We start from the raw sequence: 19,643 nt of genomic DNA, 5'->3' as shown, positions 1-19,643 counted from the left end.
CCGATGCTGGATAAGCGGTTGAAGATGGATGGATGGATGAATGGATAATTATTTATGCATGTAGAGTAGGCTACATTATTTACATTCATTGTGTAGCAATAAAACACTGGCTTATAGTTTAATTATTGGAAACTAAAGAGCATAAATGCAATATTAGGCTTGTCGTTCAGAATGGAAAATAAAGTGAAACTTAGCGTGAGGGGGAGAGGATTACTTGACATTCAGTTGACACGCGTACTGCACAAGCCAGACTGTGCTGCCTATGTCAAATGGCCAGTCAAATCAGGGTCAACGAGTCATAGTTATTAACCTAACACAGCCTAGGATAGCTGGCAATAATATGCGACGACACATCACATTGTTAAAGACGCATGATCACGCATCGCGAGTTTCGCGACCATTTCTCGTCTAATGCAAGCAGTTGGAGCCTTACATCGTGGATATTAATGTGTTGCTGTTGTCCTCTCCAATTGAACAGCCAAAGGTAGAAGATCTCTAAGTTATTAATCCAGTGGGAGCAATGGTTTCCAAGAGGTTTTAGCAACTTTTTCAGGCAGCGAGCGGCATGAGTGTGTGGAGAGGGGAGGGGAGGGGGGAGCAGCATGGAGAGCAGACTGCTTCGGAGGGAAGGAAAACCTTTGATCTACAAGCCCACAGCACGTTGCACCCGCGACGCTTTGTGGGCTTGCAAATTGGCGTAGGGGACGGGGTGTGTCTTGTGAGCCTGTGTATGTGTTTGAGCGAATGAGCACAGCACATACACACCCACGCACAAACACAAATCACACACAGTCAGTCCGATCGTCAGATACAACTGTGCGGAGATTTCTCAGAAATGTGCCGCGGTCCGGACGGAGGTGCGCCTGGGTCCGGACATGGACCGCGGTCCGCCTATTGAGGACCCCTGGGATACAGTATGTAATTGAACCGTATATAACACAGAGAACGGACGGAACTATGCATGTCGACGCAATTACCGTAAGTTCCTCCGCAACCCCAAACGTACACAAAATCATCCATCCTTAACTATAAATGGCCCTTTACCTGCCAAACTACAACCTCCAAGGACCCCCGGAGCTCCAGGGACCCCCAGGTCCCTGGGGGACCCCCAGATGTAAAAAATGACCAAATGTGCTAAACTGACCAAATGACCACCCCAACGGGGCTGCTCACGGGGAATTCCCGGGGACCACCGACTCCTGGTGCTCCAGAACGGATGCAAAAGTGGTGGCGCCCCCAGTGGAGGACCCCCTACACTGCAGCTCACATAAAATGCCGTAACTCCGGCTAGGAGCGACCGGGACAGCCGGGGCCGGTACCTATTCGTCCGCCTTGGCGGCGCGGAGACCCCACCCCTCATTTCTCACATGGCCCTCTTCTAGCGCCACCATGAGGCCGATTCTTGCAAAACACATTTTTGGACACTGCTCCTACAATTTTTGCCCTAAAATCACGCAAATCGGTACACAGTATGTCTACACTCATCCCATCAACATGAATCTCTCCCATATAGCGCCACCTCCAGGCCGATTTTTAAAAACACATTTTTGGACACTGCTCCTACAGATTTTGCCCTAAAATCACGAAAATCACTACACAGTATGTCTACACTCATGTCATCAACATGGATCAGGAAGATTTTGGCAAAACAAATTTTTGCCCTATTTGTGGAGATAAGTGACCTACGGTCGCTTACTGGTATACTGTCAGAGTTAAGTGGAGACCTTGACATTTTAAAGTTTGAGAACTACTGATTTAGACCAAAATGCAGGTTTAAATTGAATTCTGCAATGAATCTCTGTATTAACAGTTCAACAGGATTGTTTACAAGGCTCCCTCAATTGTATCACGATATATACGATACCTCTGAAAAGGCATATCGTGGAGACATTGTATCGTCTCCACGATAATTATCACCATATCGCCCACCCCTAACGGCATGTGTGTATAATAATGCCAAAACGAACAGACTAGCGCTAGCAGCAGCACCCACCTCCTCTTCTCTCCTCCTGGACTCCTAGGAAGAGCCTCGATCTCCATTGGTCCACAAGCAGAGGCCGCGACTGGACTGACGACGGGCATGGCGGACCACGCTCCTCTGGACAAAGGACTCTGAGGAGAAGACAACTTGGTGTAAATGCTCTAGTCTATGGCAGTTGTTTTCAACAATGTTCATAACAAGGTCCATTATTTATTCGGCATTTGATCCACGGACCACCATTTGAGATTGAGATTTAGCCTCTCAGACACAAAACGAAAAAGAATATTTTTGTTATCTTTGGATATGATTTTGTCCACAATTCCAAACCGTATTGATGTGGTAGGCCTACCATAGGAGAGAACAGGCAAACATTGATAAAAATAACAATAATTCTACATTCACTAATTGTGTAGACTTCTTAAAGATTAAGTATTGCAAATGTTTAACAATACCATAACTTGGGTTAGGGTTAAAATGAAATCCAATGGGGTTTCATTTTACCCTCTCAAGAGTTAAAGATCTACTGTATAAGGGGTCCATGTGGTTACCAACTCTCCATCATTTAGCTGGGGACCACCTGGAACCGCCCCAAGGACCACTGGTTGAGAACCACTGCGCTATAGAGTTGAGAAGCACTACTGATCCAGGCTCTTCTGAGCAGGAGGTGTGGCCCCTTACCTTGCTGTCTTTGCTGGGGTTGACGCCATTGTTGTGTGACAGGGGCCTGGGGGCAAGGAGAGGGACATTCATATTTTTAATCACAGATGACAATTCAGGGTGCCTTAGAAAGTCTGCTGATAGTTTTGTGTTAATACCACTGTAAAAGATTACACTGACTTAATAATAATGCATGTGTTAATAAAATAAAAAACCTTTGTTTTGAGTTGTATTATGTTGTTTTTTTGGAATGCATTCCATACATTCCATAGGGCTGAACCACAAATGGACAAATGATATCAACTTGCGACGGGTGTTGTTCCCCTTGAATAAAAGATGATGTATTTCTAAAACAATTTAAGATGTTTTTCATTTCAAGAATTATTGAATGCTTTAACCAGTGAAAAATAGCAGATATACAAGCTCACAGCGCGGCACCGAGTGCCGCGCTGCGAGCTTGTAGATCTGCTATTTTTTGAAAAATATGTCAAAATATTAGAAGGATTCAAAAGACACTTATAGAATCGGGTCAAAATTCAAATTTTCACGATTTTTCAAAAACAGCAGATCTACAAGCTTGCAGCGCGGCACTCGGTGCCGCGCTGTGAGCTTGTATATCTGCTATTTTTCAATAGTTAAAGCATAAAATAATGATACACAAAGAGGGCAATTATAATGCATTAAGGCATATAACAGGCTTATCAGCCAGAGTAATCGATAGCATGCTCAGTAAATGATGGTTAGTAATGTATTAACCATTAAGGATTCAAACAGCCCCCAGGCTTGTTACAGAGCTGTGCAATCAGAGGTGATTGAACATCCCTGGAATGCTTCCCATTCATCTTTTCAAAGGGTTGACTCAACTGATCCCAGGAGGGCTTCTAGCTGCTACAGTATGAATTACATCACCGTCGTTAGACCACACGTAACCCTAATAACACAAGACTACCTTAGTAACAAGATTATAGCCGGGTCTTATGATCAGACTGGATGACTGTGTGTGTGTGTGTGTGTGTGTGTGTGTGTGTGTGTGTGTGTGTCCACAGGCTAGTGGTCAGGGGCCTGAGGATTTTGGGGTTGTCCAGGTATAGGGCAAAGCAGCTTGCAACTTATCACTCAATCTCCTCCATTATAGGTAGTAGACTGAAATGTATGACAAATATTGACTGTGAATAAGCTCAAGTGTTGATTCTGTACAGCCTGGACTTGTTTGGATTCATGCACTGATACATGTTGTTTCAAGCATGTGGGACATCAGAAGCAACTGAAGAATATGTGTGTCCCTTGCATTGTATTTTATAAATGTGGACCCAAATAAAGAAATTGAAATACATACATGAATACATTTCCGGTACCGTCATTTGCACGAAAAGATTATTATCAAAAATGAAAGGAGTTACACAGTATTGACTTTAAGGGCCAAAAAAATCCTAGCTGATGTTGATGTCATTGTATTGGTTTTTAACAGTAAACGGTCCCATAACACTGTGTTCAGATAGCAGTGTACTCACTCGTAGGGTTTGTGTGGACCTGCAAAAACACAGAGAGAGAACAAACAGTGAGTGTGTATTGCACAGATACAGTGGCACTGTACAGCGTGGTCATAAAATAATGATAAGAAAGGAAGTGTGATTATATGAGGTGCCTGTTTCCATTCTGCAATATCGTCTCTGACGGGTGGAAACCTCATGTATGTCCAAAACCGTTACTTTTCAGGATTCAAATTCACAAACAACAAAAGTAGCAGATCGACAAGCTCGAAACGCCGATTGATGATTTTGTGTGACTTTGTATTATGATCAAGTATAATGGCATTCATTTACAAAAAAACTAAACAAAAGCAAAAAAAAAAAAAAAAAACACAAAAAGTTAAAAAAGAAAAAAGTTTCCGCGCGACAGCGACGATATAAGGAACGAGTGAGCATTTTGAGTTCTCTTCAGCATTTGAACCCCAGCATACATATTCTGGGGGAGAATACCAAGACAAAAAAGTAGCCGATCTACAAGATTAAAACCCGTCGCAACGCAATACACCGTGAGCTTGTAAATCAGCTATGTTTGTATCTGCCAGTGAATGCAGCATACCGCAATGCTTAACCCATTCAAACCGTGCCATTTGGGGGTCCTTGGCCCGAAAACGTATGAGAAGAACTACTGATTTAGAAGGCATCGGTACAATGGGTCTAAGGTCTTAATGGGTTACGTGTGTGTGTACTGTATGTGCAAGCATGTGTGTTCAGATCACCTCTCTGCATGGTTCTTCTGGAGTAGCGTCGACTGGGCCGCCTCTCGAAGGAGGCTGAACGCCGTGCTTTGTTGGCCTTGGTGGTCTGGTATTCCGTCTTTCCACTGCGGACGGACACACAAAATGTATATAATTTCGTTCAGACGCAACAACATCCATTGCAGGAATGTGACACCTTTAATGAATGAGCTTTTCTTCAGTCATTGAATGTAAGGACAGCAACTTTCACTGACAGCAGTGCAGAAATCTCAATATACAACAGGTAGTTCCGATGAAGCAATCCGATTGGTTGAAACAGCCATCTACCCGTGATGATAACGAGCATTACGGCACTGGCCTAATCAACAAAACCCTGCACACTGTGCCCGGTGTGCCGGGTCCTGTCCCAGCACTATGCCAAGCTACGCCAGCAGTTTGAATGGGGAGTTCGGGGACACAGTAGTTAAATGTGGCATTAAAGATTACACATTTCTATCGAATATCTTAATTACAATGAAATGGATTAGACGTGTTTTGTTTTAAGGGTAATTGTTGTATAATCGCAATATTACACGAGAGGGTGTGCTTTGCCGTGATTATGGGCATTTGCAGCAACGCTGGTGTGCCGATAATCACGGTAAAGCACACCCACTCGTGTAATATTGCTTCAGTGCAATCTCACAGAGTACAGAGCAGACCCAGCACATGTACAGTATCGCTGGACTCTCACAGAGTACAGAGCAGACCTAGCACATGTACAGTATCGCTGGACGTGACCAAACGGGCAGTGCAGATGACCCCTGGTGAACTCCATGTCCATCCAAGCGATAACCTCTCAGGAACAACAAACCCTGCAACCCCCACAGTTAAACCAACAGCACAGAGAGGGGGAGAGGCAGGCCGCCACTGCTTATCCAACTGGCTAATGTTTAAACACAACACTGTACTGCTGCAGTATGTTTGACAATGTGGAGTTTTAGCCTGATAATGTATAAACTACTGCGAGTGGATTTGTGTCTGCAGGAGACCAGCACAAGCCAAACGGGTGTGCCATGTTTGAGGTTTGAGGAAGAATCTGTCTCGCATGTGCGTAAATATATCAGAAAACTACATCAAAACGCAGCCTGTATGCAGCCTGACTTTATATGTATGTGTACGAGTCTGAACATCGCCCATGTACAGTGTTTGTATCTTGAGGCTCATTTGATAGGCTCTTCTAGAGACTCATCCCCGCCTGAATCCCTAACTCATAAGAAATATGGCATTTAAAATCTATTATATAACCAAACAAATTTACAACGAAGCAATCTGATTGGTTGAAATAGCCATCTACCCGTGATGATAATGGCATTATGGAACAGGTCTCATCAAACAAAGATATCAGCTGTGCCAGTTGCGAAAGAGCTGCCGGCTAGCTATTAGTGTTTCCGTAGGCGATGCCTACATGAACACTGGCGTGCCGATAATCATGATATAAAGCACACCCTCTCGTGTAATATTGCTTAAGTATGTATGTGCGCGCATTACCTGTATCTGAATCTCGAGCCCATGCGAATGAAGCCGGACCGGGCGGAGTTGTTCTGCACCGGTCCCCTCAGCCTGAAGAAGGCATGGTGCTCCACCGCACACTTCCACAGGTGCTTGCAGGCCTTCGGATGATCCATCCTGAAGACAAACGTATGCTCCTGCTCTTTACCCTGCGTAAGAGATAGGAGGGTAGGTTGTGAATATGGACATGAAGCTATACATATTCATCAACTGATCCTTAAGTGCCACTTAACGCTTTTATCCATAGTGCCTTACATGTACGACACAGTATATCGTTGAAGAAAAGTATTATCTCCATATTTTAACTTGTATGCTTGTTCATACTACTGCGTCACACAAAAGTAGCAAAAGTAGCAGATCCACAAGCGAGGAGTTTTGAGCGGTTTTAAAATGTGACTCCTGAAACTTTTATGACATTCCACCCGACAGAGACGTTTATGTTTGGGGTGAGCATCCTTCCAAATGGCAAACGTCTCTCTCACACACTTGTTCTGCATTCATTGATTAACACAGGATCAAGTTGAAAATACAAATAATAAATACAATAAATAACAGCAAAGCTTTTTGTGGACTCGTTTAGATAGATGCCAGCTACATAGTTAGCATGGTTTCTCTACTCCAGAGCTCTAATTGCTATGCTTTGGAGGTAGAGGGATACAGGGGGGGTTGTGGATGATGGCTGTGCTGCAGTGAGTGCAGGTGCTGCTTGGCTCATTAATGTGATTTCACATGGTGGTCTGGATGGAAGCCTGGCCCTGGTAGAAGCCTACTGGCTGACTGGAACCCATCCAACATGCACATTCCCATCTCTTCCAATTGTTATTTTCTTCACTTTCTAGTTTCTACACTCCCATAACAGGAGACGATGTCAACTCATTCACTGCTTTACCAAAAGTTTCCCGTTTTCAGAGTTTTGGGCAGTTTAAAAAAAAATGGACCTCCAAAAATGATTGTGAAATTGCATGTTTAACCCCCATACCAACCCCATCTTTCAAACATGGCAGCCATGTTTGTTTACATATGAAGAAAACATAATGGCTGCTATCTCATGAATGCCTGAACGGATTTCCAAGCGGATTTTTTTGTTTTGAAAAGAACGTGGTGCATGATCTAGGCAAGGGCGTGCATGATCTGTGCACTATGAATTACATGGAAGTCTATGGAGACTGGGGGCATCCTGGAACTTCAAAGAGATTTTTTAAAAAGCAGCAAATGAGTTAAAAGTGATAACATTCTCCGGTCACTCACTGAGCGTGTTCTTACTTTTAACTCCTGGTATGAGAACCTAACAGAAATGGGGGAACAAGCTCACCCAGGCTGTCACAATTATTACATAATCGTCTAATCGCAATTATTTGAGGTAATCACAATTATTTCGCATAATCGTCATAATCGTTTCCATGTTGAGAAATGTTAATATAGTTTCAAACACTTTCAAAAGTAGTGGAAATAGCAGATCTACAAGCTCACAACGCGTCGCAAAAGTTATTTTTTAAGTATAAAGTTGTCAAATATGTCAGTAATTTCTTTGTACATTTAGGTTATGTGTCATATCTACCATGTGCAACTTCAAAGCCTAAAAGACAAACAGAAATGTAATTGTCAACGACAAAAAACACAATTAAATCGTTAATCGCAATTATTTGAGTGACAATTAATCGTCATGTAAAATGTCCTAATTGTGACAGCCCTACCAGACTAGTAAGATCAATGGAGACAAACACTTTCAACTTCAGGAATCAGGACATATAAACAACCGCTCCATAACCAAGGTAGGTAAAAGGTAACTTCAGCTGGTACCATCAGAAAGGAGGCTTAGAGCAGGGGTTCCCAAACTTTTTTGTCTCAGGGCACCCCAATGAATATTGTTTTAATCCGAGGCACCCCTACATTATAATTTTCAATCCCAGCACCTTATATTTATAGCATATCGTCGTTGTCGGGTGGAAACCTTGTATGTCCAAAACCGTTCGTTTTATTATCATCTATAAAATGTACTAAGCTAGTGAAAACAGCAGATCTACAAGCACACAACGCCTCGCATGCTTGTAGATCGGCTGTTTTTTTACTAGTTTTGTGCGACAGTCTTGTATGATGAAGCAGGGCTTTGCTTTACCAAAAGACGTACACATTTGAAACTTGGAGATACGAGGTCTCTGCCCGACAGTGACGATATTTTAGTGATTATGTTGCAAGGAAAACGTTGAGATAATAGCCATTTTGGTTAGAACTGACTGAAAATAAATGTACTTCAAGTTTAAAATGATACTAAATATTTTTTCAAGTGTCCAAATAAATTCCAAATATTATCAAATGATCTCGCGGCACCCCTGGACTACCGTCACGGCACCCCAGGGTGCCCCGTCACCCACTTTGAAAACCCCTTGCTTAGAGTACCATTAACAACAGAAAAAGGATACAAGAATTTGGTTGTGCCATCTGGAGTAGATATTTGAAATAAGAACATTTTAAATAAGCCAATCCCCAATCACTACAGCCCATGATCGCTACCTGTTGCTGTTATGGGAATGTATTTTATAATGCATTTGTATATTTGATGTATTAGTTGTGTATTTGTTGGGTTGTATACTGGATGCCAGTGTGCCAAAGGCATGTTCAATTTGATGGTTCTGTATCTTCTTTGTCTTTATGCCAAATTCATGCAACACCTCGCATTTTTCACTTGAAAATCAAGTTATTTTCAGCAAGCTACTGTATACCATCATGCGACAAAGCATAAATTAGGCTACATATAAATACATGTTCCCTTTCATTGTACTCTTGTGCATACATGCAGAGACACCACAACACACACACACACACACACACACACACACACACGCGACGTCTCATTCCTGGAGTAAAAAGTCTGCATTCCAAGCAGCCACCTGTCACTGTGGGTGAGCAGCAAGCCACTGCATCTTGAAAGGGATTTTAACCAGACTACAATATCCCTCAGTTCCATGCAGTACAACAGAGAACTCAATCTGTAGCACAGCAGCAGCATATTGTCAGCTTAACGTTTCTCCACAAAATACAAACTAACTCGAGACTGATTGCTGGATTCTTTAGTGCGAATGAACAGGAGACGCCTCTGAAGAGATGATTAACTACTGGGTCAAAAAGGTCCAACGCCAAGGTCAAAATGTTCAAATCTGTCATAACTCAGTAATGGAGAGACCAAAAAAAGGAAACGCTCATAATGCATCACCTCGAGCTTGTAGATCTGCAATTTTTTGAAATATCTCGAAATTTGTGCAAACATTTTTTACGCAAATCTTCTGCTTCTGGAGGTCCCTGGCACAACATATTTTTGTGATGGGGGGGTAAGAAGTCAAATACATTTTGGGGTTCCTCAACATGAAAAAAGTTGGAAAACGATCAAGTGGTGACAAACCGCTGTGCCCAGTTCATTGCTGAGGCCCCTCGGTGTGCATATGTATTATAGACGAATCAAAGACATTTACAGAGGATTACAGAGGGGTGTGTGTGTAGGAGAGCTGTACATACCAGACATGCCTGAGGGAGTAGGCTACTTTATTACATCGGCCTTAACCTCACACACACACACACACGCGCACACAGAGTGTGTGGACACTAGATATATAATCTGGAAAACTAAAAGCAGGAAAACTGTAAAATCGTAAAGTCCAGAAATGTGACTTACAGAAAATATGCCCAGTTATACACACACACACACACACACACACACACACACACACACCCCCCCCCCCCCCCCACACACACACCCCCCCCCCCCCCCCCCCCCATTGGTACAATACTCTCACTCCTCCTGTTTGGCTTTCAATGGTAAACAAAGCCCTTTTATTAGGACTGAGATCCGTATGCAGCTATGAAACTATGTGGACAGAAACCCAAGAGAAGGCGATACCATCTGACAAAAAAAAAAAAAAAAGAAGAAAACATGAAGTTTCTTATCACATTCCTCATCAAGTCACACCGTGCAGGACTGCCATCAAATAGATTTAACCCATTAAGACCTAAGGGCCATTCTACAAATGCCTTCTAAATCAGTATATTTCTCCAGTAATGACCCCCAAAATGGGCCGTGGACCACCATTTTGAAATTGTTTGTGCCAGGGACGCGTTATTGGAAATCACACCACAGCTCCAGGCAAACCCCGCCCATGGAAGCTTTTGATTGGCTGAACTGAAGCTAGGGAGTGCTTCTTTTGCACCGTGCGGAGGTGCCGGGTGGTCCGACCACCTAAACCTAACCTTAACCCTAACCCTAACCTCAGTAAAACTATGCCTAACTCTAACCCTAACCCTAAACCTAACCTCAGTAAAACTATGCCTAACCCTAACCTAACCTCAGTAAAACTATGCCTAAACCTAACCTTAACCTCAGTAAAACTATGCCAAAACCTAACCCTATCTGTCGACGCTGGTGAAACGAAACGAGCGGCTCCGCCTGGAGCTGTGGTGTGATTTCCAATTGCGCGCCAGGGACCACTAGAACAAATAATTAAATATATGTTATTTCTTTCAAAGAAATTCAAAAATGGAATATGTAGCTCATAGATCTGCTATTTTTGAATAGCCAGCGCTGAAATCTAAAATGACACGGGTGTTTCCCCGGTTTTAACAGGTTAATACTAATGCTATGCAGTGATGATACAGTAGGTATCATATCAGGTACAGTGTGTTCATCATTACGGCCGGCTCATTTTGTACTTTGTCCTTTCAGTAAAACATCCACAAGAACGGGAAGGAGACGTTCCAACGAGATGTGGTGGACACGTTTTTAAACTTGATCTGCGTTGAAATAGCCGAGAACATTCAGTGTGTTCTTTCCTTATCTACATCAGTAAAAAAGCAAAAGACAAGAGTGCCCTGAGCTGAACGATGTTTTACAATACTGCTTCACAACGTGGGCTGTGGAGACGCCTGACGGTCCCAGCTAAATTATTGATAGTGAAGAACCATACCCTTATGGGATTGTAATCTACAGTCCATTTGGTTCCGTTTCTACAACACGCCCTCTTTTGCGAAAATGTAAAACATCTGGTTATCGTTTGTATTTATAATCCTGTTAAGGCATTTTGATTATTTCCAATACATGAAGCTAAAGGTGCCTCCACACCGAAAATACTACAGGAGACTCTTTCTAACTGTTCACAGACTGCAAAGAACCGCAAAGAACTGCAAAAAACTAAGCAAATGTTTTTCCAGCCGACTGCACGCCGACTGTAGTTACTGTACGCAGTTGTGCGCATGCTCGTTATAAGCAACTTTGATCCTGTTTTCTTATAAGGTTGCTAGTTGTGAGTTACTTTTGTTTGGGCTTGTTTCTGAAGTGTAGTTGCTTATTTGGCCTTGCTTTCAACATTCTTTTAGAAAATAGCTAATGTAATAGAGCTCAATAGGTGAAACTGGACGTTTTCTTTTGGGCTTGTTTTCATAGACCTGGTCGCTTGTTTCACTCACAGAATCTGGCAACCGGACGGGAGAAGCGGAGATTTTACTCTGTGCTGTGTTTTTGGAGCTGTGTGGAACAGAGCTCCGCTATAGGCAGCAATGTGTGTCCTGTCTCACCAGTGAGAACTGTCCCGTTGAGTTTGAACAGGACCTTTTGTGACCACACGAGGGCGCTGTTGTTCAGGCCAGGCCAGACACCCACACACACACACACACACACACACACACACACACACACACACACACACACACACACAGCTCCACTTCGAACAGAGGTTTGATTTTTTTCTCTCTTACCAATACAACACACATCACTATTACTAGCGTTGCTTTGGAGTTGATTAGTATAGGAAATTGAGAGTTGAGATTGTGAATATGCTATTTAGTAAAAATAAGCGATGGGAAAATGTCTGGCTTATTTTGGCTTGGTTTTGCACCAGTAGCAAACTAATGGTCCATTCCACAAATCCCTCAATCCTACCGACGGCCAGGGGTGACTCAACAAAACTGAGCAAGTCCAGTCTTCCAGTTTTCCGTCGATACTGGTCGATAGCGAAAACCTGCCGATGAGCTCCCTGTCGGCAACAGACGCTTTCCGCCTTCCGCTGCCGATTCGTGGCCGAATCGGTTGGTTAAAAGTGCATCAATACCCTCATTATGTTTATTCATAAATTCTGTGGTTCATCTCCTGTGCCTCCAATACATTTTATACAGGTTGAATGAAAAATGAAACGTGTAGGGAGTTCATGGTAAAATGTGTTGGCTGTATTGTCTTTGAACCACTCTGAATCAGCGAGGGTGTGTGTGTGTGTGTGTGTGTGTGTGTGTGTGTGTGTGTGTGTGTGTGTGTGTGTGTGTGTGTGTATGTATGTATGTGTGTGTGTGTGTGTGTGTGTGTGTGTGTGTGTGTGTGTGTGTGTGTGTGTGTGTGTGTGTGTGTGTGTGTGTGTGTGTGTGTGTGTGTGTGTGTGTGTGTGTGTGTGTGTGTGTGTGTGTGTGCGTGCACGTGTGTCATGCATGTGTGAGTATGCTTTACCTGGTCATCATCCTTTACCTGTTCATCATCCTCCACCACCACCAGGGTCAGCTTGCTCTTCTTAAAGTCCAGGCGGGTGATCTTAGGCCTGGGATAAAACAATATACATACATATTTAAATACACAAATACAGTTCATACACCTGCAGTACAGGTACAGTGGTAGAACACACGCATGCTTACAAATGTGTTTATACAAGCACCCACTAGGGCTGTAAGCGAACAATCAGAGATTCGAAACTCTGTTCGTTATGTTGGCAATCGAACTTCTAAATTAATGGGTTCAGGTTCATTTTTTTTACACAAAAAATATATTATCAGAATGTGACAGGCCTATTCAGAATATCACATTTGTAGGGATAGCCAAATAGGTTACCGGTAAACACTAACGGTTAATGGTAACTGTTAATAAGTAGTTTTAAAATGCGCCAGAACAGCTTGGAGCGATTAAGGACTGTCCTCCGCTCCAATTCCGCTCCTGTTGGGGCCGCGAACCACATGCATGCATGTTCAGCGCCTCGGTGACACACGCTGGTTGACAGAGTGAGAGCAGGGGAGACTTTGTTTGTGCTCCGAACAGCGAACACCCATCCACCCACCCAAAGATGAAATAGCCTTTCTCCTAAGCATGAAGCAACCGGGTGTCGCTCTCCATTCCGACATGTCGCCACTCCGAAATTGACTTCTTATTGTCGGAGTGGCGACACTTCCATAGGGGTTAAGTTTAGGGTAAGGGTTAGAGATAGGGTTAGTGTCGGAATGGAGACATGTCGGAAAGGAGACATGTCGGAGTGGCGGGGTGTAACCGAAGCAACCCCCCAAAGAATCCATAATGCAATTTCTGGGTTTGTTACATCGAGACCAGTTCAGCCAGTCCGCGGCACGTTCCGACGCGGTCACCATTACATCATTCATGCAACTCCGCCATACACTGACAGAGATGAGCCTGTTCGTCAGGAAAGAAACAACGCAACATTTTCTCCGATTGGATTCTCCAAAACAGATCACATCACCCGTCGAATTGAGCTTAAACACAACTTCACGCATCAACGCGTTTTTAATGGGTAAAATAGCGCATTTTGAACAAATTTCCTAAACTGTTGCAGCTGGTACGTTCGATGGTCCGATTGTTCGTTTTTTATTAAGTTAATAAAAGTTTGAATCCTTAAAACAGGGTTAGATTACAGCCTTAGCACCCACATGCAAGGAGAAGTGGAATTGCATGAGCACATACCAAAAAAACAGTCCTATCTTGGTCTCTCCTTCAAACACCAGAACACCGGTGGGGGTCAGACCCAGACTGTACTCATTACCATCTCTGGCCTGCGGGGATGAGCGAGAGAAGGGGAGAGAGAGACAGAGAGATAGAGAGAGAGCAAGAGAGAGACAGAGCGAGATAGACATACAGACAGAGAGACAGACAGACAGAGAATATCACACAGGGGTGCCAAATTATGTACATACTCCCGGGTGCTAAACCCGAATCGATTAAACAACCATTAAACAACAGTAACAACACACTCTCCCAGCCTTTACTAGCACCATAATAATGTGTTGATAATCTGGTTCCGTTTCAACTTGTGACTTTGTCACTTGTAGCAAGTGAGTGCGCACACACACACACACACACACACACACACACACACACACACACACACACACACACACACACACACACACACACACACACACACACACACACACACACACACAATCAGTAACCTATGCCTACCTACAGAAAACAGTATTTAACAGGTCACAAATGGACCATTGATATGCACGAGTCGGCTTTTGTAGCTTGTTAAAGGTGTGAATGGGGCAGCCAATGTATCCATTGTAATGTAAATCTGACCCAGCGTCTCACTGGGTGCTGGAGAGACGAAGCACGCGCAGTAACGGTATGTTATGTGTTATCACATATTCAGGTTTTCCTCCACATCCCGAGGACTTCCTGTCTTTCATCAGCAGCACTTAACTACTTCCTGTTTGACTCCCAAGCTTTGATGTTAGGGGGGAGTAGTGCCATGTGCGTGCGTGCGTGCGTGCATGCGTGTGCGCGTGCACTGTATACATTATAATGGTAATCATTGTCGCAGAACAGTGGAGTGAGTGTATGTGTGTGTGTGTTACCTTAACCATGTGCATGTCTACTCCATACATCTCCAGCCACTTAGCCTTGTTCAGGTAGTTAATCTCTGCCTGGGCTGGCATCTGACCTCTGTAGGGAGAGAAAGAGAGAGAGAGAAAGAGAGAGAGAGAGAGAGAGAGAGAGAGAGAGAGAGAGAGAGAGAGAGAGAGAGAGAGAGAGAGAGAGAGAGAGAGAGAGAGAGAGGCAAAGAGACAGACAGGGGACAATGGAAGAAAACATCCAATGATCACAACCATCATTAACAATTCATCCTTCAGTAAATTATGTTTACCAGGTACAAACATGACAAACACGTATGATGATGCAATAATCATACGTGTAATACGTACAATAATTTCCCACATAAAAAAAGGTACGAAAATTGTGGCAGGGAACCCTCAAAGTCGATTTATAGTGACAGTAAACAAAATCAATAATGAAAAACAATGCACAGCTATTTTTTTCCAGGACCTTTCAATTCCATAACTTTTCCAGTACTGGAAAAATATTTTTCTAATTTCAAAATATTTCCAGTAATTTCATGACCGTGGGAACCCTGAATAATGTCCAGGATTATCCCTGATGAAGCCCAACTCCAACACGTTCTGTAAGTGAGGCACGATAAATAACCCCCCCCCCCCCCCCTTCTCTGGGAAGTGTGTCCTCACAGAGAAATAGGTTACCAACCCGACAGATTTATCACCCAAAATCATCCTCTGGGCTTAACCGTTATCTCTACTGAAATAGACAAGGTTGTGTCAGTGTGCTCTCCAAGCAGTATGAGGAAGGTCTGAGAATACTTCACTGCAGCGCATGTGATCATTGAAACATTGAAACAAGACAGAATTTGTTTCACGACAAATTTTATCCAATAGACCATATTCACACCGCGGTCATCTTGGATCACATGACTTCCTGGGGTAGCAGCCTGCACAAGCCTGCATTACAAACCATTGTGAACAATGGAGCGATGGTCCCAAAATATGAGTTCTGTTCAACCAATTTATTTTTACAAAATTGATAAATGGGCAGATGACCACATCATCATCCCCAAAACTAGAAGGGTATTATCCACAATATTCATGGTAGTTAGGCTGCAACCTTACTGTGTACAAAGACTTGTACACCATCATATTAAAGGAGCTATAGTCAACTTTTTCTTGAAAAAAGGATGCTAGTCTAAAAGACTAGAATGTAAACAAAGCGTTGGTCCGATAACGGCCAAAATGATTATTTTATCATTATTCTACGCTTTTTGTGGTAATTTTTGAATAGAAACACATGTATGAAGCTTATTTTTTTATAAAATATTTTCGAAACATTATTTTTATTTTAGCATCCGTTTTTCAAGAAAAAGTTGTAATATTAACAATATGAAGGCAGAGCAAGCACTAGTCTGCATACTGTAGCAAGTCTTTGTACAGAGTGCAACCTAACTACCATGAATATTGTGGATATACCCTTCTATTTAATAATTTTGGGGATGTTGATGTTGTCATCTGCCCATTTGTCAATTTGGTAAAAATAAATTGGTTGAATAGAAGTCATATTTTGGGACCATCGCTCCATTGTTCACAATGGTTTGTAATGCAGGCTTGTGCAGGCTGCTACCCCAGGAAGTCATGTGATCCAAGATGGCCACGGTGTGAATATGCATGGTCTATTGGGAGAGAGAACCCCACAAAGATATTTTGTTCTGCTTCAAATCTTATTTAAAACATTTTAAAAAATAAATAAATGAAACTGGTATCCTGATTCCTGACCTAAATATCTATTTTCTGTTAAGAGCTAGACTAGAGACGGGAGACCACTGTAACTGAACAAACACCCTATAGCAATGACTATTATAGGAATATAGAGCTATTTAACATTTATTTGAACAGAAATATCACTTATCACGATCCCTTTCATTTAACAGGTTATATGTATATCATGAGAAGCTTTGTAAGCATGGTCTGTGGCCTATCAGCTCCATGTGTTTTGCATTTGCAGAGACCTAGAGAGTTGATTTATCAAAGGCTACATTCCTTGGTGGATCCACCCTAGAGTTCAAGTTCAGTAGGCCAGATTAGGGTGGAGGCACACTGCACCCTTGATGCTTGGTTATGAGAGCTTCTTTGATTACTGTATACAGTATGTATCCAAACATATACACTCTTGTAATAAAATAATAACAATATGCAGTGAAACAACAGATATTCTATGGCTTAAACAATCGTCTCTGTGGGGTGGAACATCTCAGTTGAAAACTGTCGGTCTACAAGACAATGTACAAGACAATGTACAAGACAATGTATGTGTAATGTGCTATTATTTTCTCTGAATGTTCACAGATTTTGTCAGAATTTCCCCCTATTATGCCCAGAATAGGGATGGTAGAGTTCAAGTTTAAATATATGTATACACGGTAAATTACACTTCCACAAGCAGTCTGCAAGGATAAAAGAAAAAACACTTCACGACTGAAACATTTTGTATGGCCAAGTCCTAATGTGTGATTTGTGAGACACACTAGCACTGTTTCCTAAACAATTTACACAAGATACTGTTTATATTGTTCCTGCTGCTCTACATACTACCAACCAGGTGTTTTCTTTTTATATGAAATAACCAAGATCATTAGGTTTTTATGGAAGATGCTTATTGATAGAATCTAATGATAGTTTGACCACTTTAAATACTCTCATCTTCAAATAATAACCAAAAAAGATCTACAAGCTCGTAGATCGGTTATTTTCGCAGCGCAACATGCTTTTATAGAAATCTTCTATGGAATCCAAATGACTGAAATCAGTGGAGGCAGGGGGCACGGTGGCGCAGTTGGTAGTGCTGTCGCCTGGGTTCGAATCCTGCTGGGGGACGGTGTGAGCGCTGGGGGCGTGTTCCCTCCTCCGCGTCATCAGCGCACACACCCTAGGTGGGGTTGGCAAAAGGGCCTTTCTGTGTGGAGTTTGCATGTTCTCCCTGTATCTCCTAGGGTAGATACCCTCACAAAAACATGCAGTAATCCTGGCCAGACTGAGAACTTTAATCCATGAACCTTTTTGGAGCAGCTTACCTGCAGTCTTTCCATGTGTTGTATATTGCCAGCTCCATGTCTTCTGTCTGGCCGGGGATGAAACGGAACTCTGACACCAGGTCAAGGCCATGTTCTGCTGGGTCACAGTCACCCAGCTCAGCTGAAACACACACACAAATAGGACAAAACATTCAGACTGACTGACACACACAGACAAAATCCAAGACAGCTCTGCAGACAGAATTGTGTGTGTGTTATGGGAATTTGAGTTTTTGCATAAGTGCCGGGTGCCACAGACCGCATGCTATGGTTTACGGACTTAAAGGAGTAGTTCACCCCCAAAATGACTTTTTTTCTATTTGGAGACTTGAGTTCAATAATACTTTTTTGTACTTGTCGCATTCCTAAGAAAAAATAATTGATTATGGTAAATGTACCCCCATTGATTCTGGATGGAGACCCCATGGGTCCCCATCCGGAATCAATGGACCTACAAAGAGTCTCCTCAAATTATTGTCTTAGGAATGCAACAAAATCTAAAAAATATTATTGAACTCAAGTCTCCATGGGGTGAGTAATCAATAGAAAAAGAGTCATTTTGGGGGTGAACTACTCCTTTAAGCCGGGTCTTGCAAACAACGGTTGGATTTGAAATCACCATTGGACATAAATACCTGTTCAAAATCTAGACACTGGTAGCTAAAAGAAAGCCATCACAAGAAGCTGACTGAAAATGTGGATATTGGATATTATAGAAGAAAAATGACTTGTGGAAAGAATTACCTATAATCGGAGGACAAATACAACAAAATTGTATTTGTCCTCCGATTATAGGTAATTCTTTCCACATCTGAAAAATAAGTAGAAAAAACAAACAAAAAAACAAGCCTCCACTGAGCATGACACCCCTTATCAGAATTGTATAGCGGTGAAAAGATAACCTTGTCGTGCCGTGTCCCTGAATAAGGGCAGCTGGGGGCTAATGGCTAAATGTTTCCCTGCCTTTCTCTGTCTGGAGGCGAGAGGCCAGCTGTGTTAACTGGACACAATAACCTGGAAATAATGGAGCACGAGACGCTAGCGGAAAAGGCTACAAAAAGCAAACAGGGGTGCCCAATCACAGTGAATAGAATGCATCCGAAATAACACAACACCTGTGATGAGCAATAAAATGATACAATATCCAGAGCTTTAGTGTGGGAGGGTTAATAAGGACAGAAGGAGAACCAGATAAGCTTTGGGATTGCCATTCTTTTATTTTTATATCCAGTCTACTGTAGTGTTAGTGCGTAGATAGGACAAGCTACACGCTGAGGCTCTGTGCAACACTGATTCTCAACCTTTTTTTCATGTCAAGGACGCCCAAATTGACATGTATTTGGCCGTGGACCCCCAGAAGAGAAGATTCAAGTTAATTTTGACATAAATGTGAATGGATAAATTATTTAAACTGACTGTGATGCTATATTAACTGCTTTAGCCCCCACGTAGCATCACATTCATACTAACTTTGAGAACCAATGACCCAAATGTTCTATAAATATCAAGAGAGGAATTAGTGTAGCGTCAGCACTAATTATCCATGAGTTCATACAGTACGAGAGGACCA

The 19,643-nt window shown here is 42.6% G+C and overlaps 1 protein-coding gene across 1 annotated transcript in view; it reads right to left on the bottom strand.

The window, feature by feature from the left end:
* The window catches only part of epb41l5 (erythrocyte membrane protein band 4.1 like 5), a 95,702-nt gene that overhangs the window by 44,700 nt on the left and 31,359 nt on the right, over window positions 1-19,643 (bottom strand). The window contains exons 8-16 of the mRNA XM_080752886.1: window positions 18,074-18,194; window positions 15,018-15,105; window positions 14,122-14,210; window positions 12,889-12,976; window positions 6,390-6,559; window positions 4,884-4,987; window positions 4,150-4,168; window positions 2,660-2,705; window positions 1,994-2,112 (exon numbers count right to left, since the gene is read on the bottom strand). Coding sequence (XP_080609012.1) covers window positions 1,994-2,112; window positions 2,660-2,705; window positions 4,150-4,168; window positions 4,884-4,987; window positions 6,390-6,559; window positions 12,889-12,976; window positions 14,122-14,210; window positions 15,018-15,105; window positions 18,074-18,194 — 844 coding nt within the window. The remainder of the gene's footprint in view (window positions 1-1,993; window positions 2,113-2,659; window positions 2,706-4,149; window positions 4,169-4,883; window positions 4,988-6,389; window positions 6,560-12,888; window positions 12,977-14,121; window positions 14,211-15,017; window positions 15,106-18,073; window positions 18,195-19,643) is intronic.

This window comes from Nannobrachium achirus, assembly GCF_963921795.1.
Source record: "Nannobrachium achirus genome assembly, chromosome: 22".
In the NCBI taxonomy this organism is placed as follows: Eukaryota; Metazoa; Chordata; class Actinopteri; order Myctophiformes; family Myctophidae; genus Nannobrachium; species Nannobrachium achirus.
The sequence above is the reverse complement of the archived record's forward strand: the minus strand, read 5'-3'. Positions and strand labels throughout refer to the sequence as shown.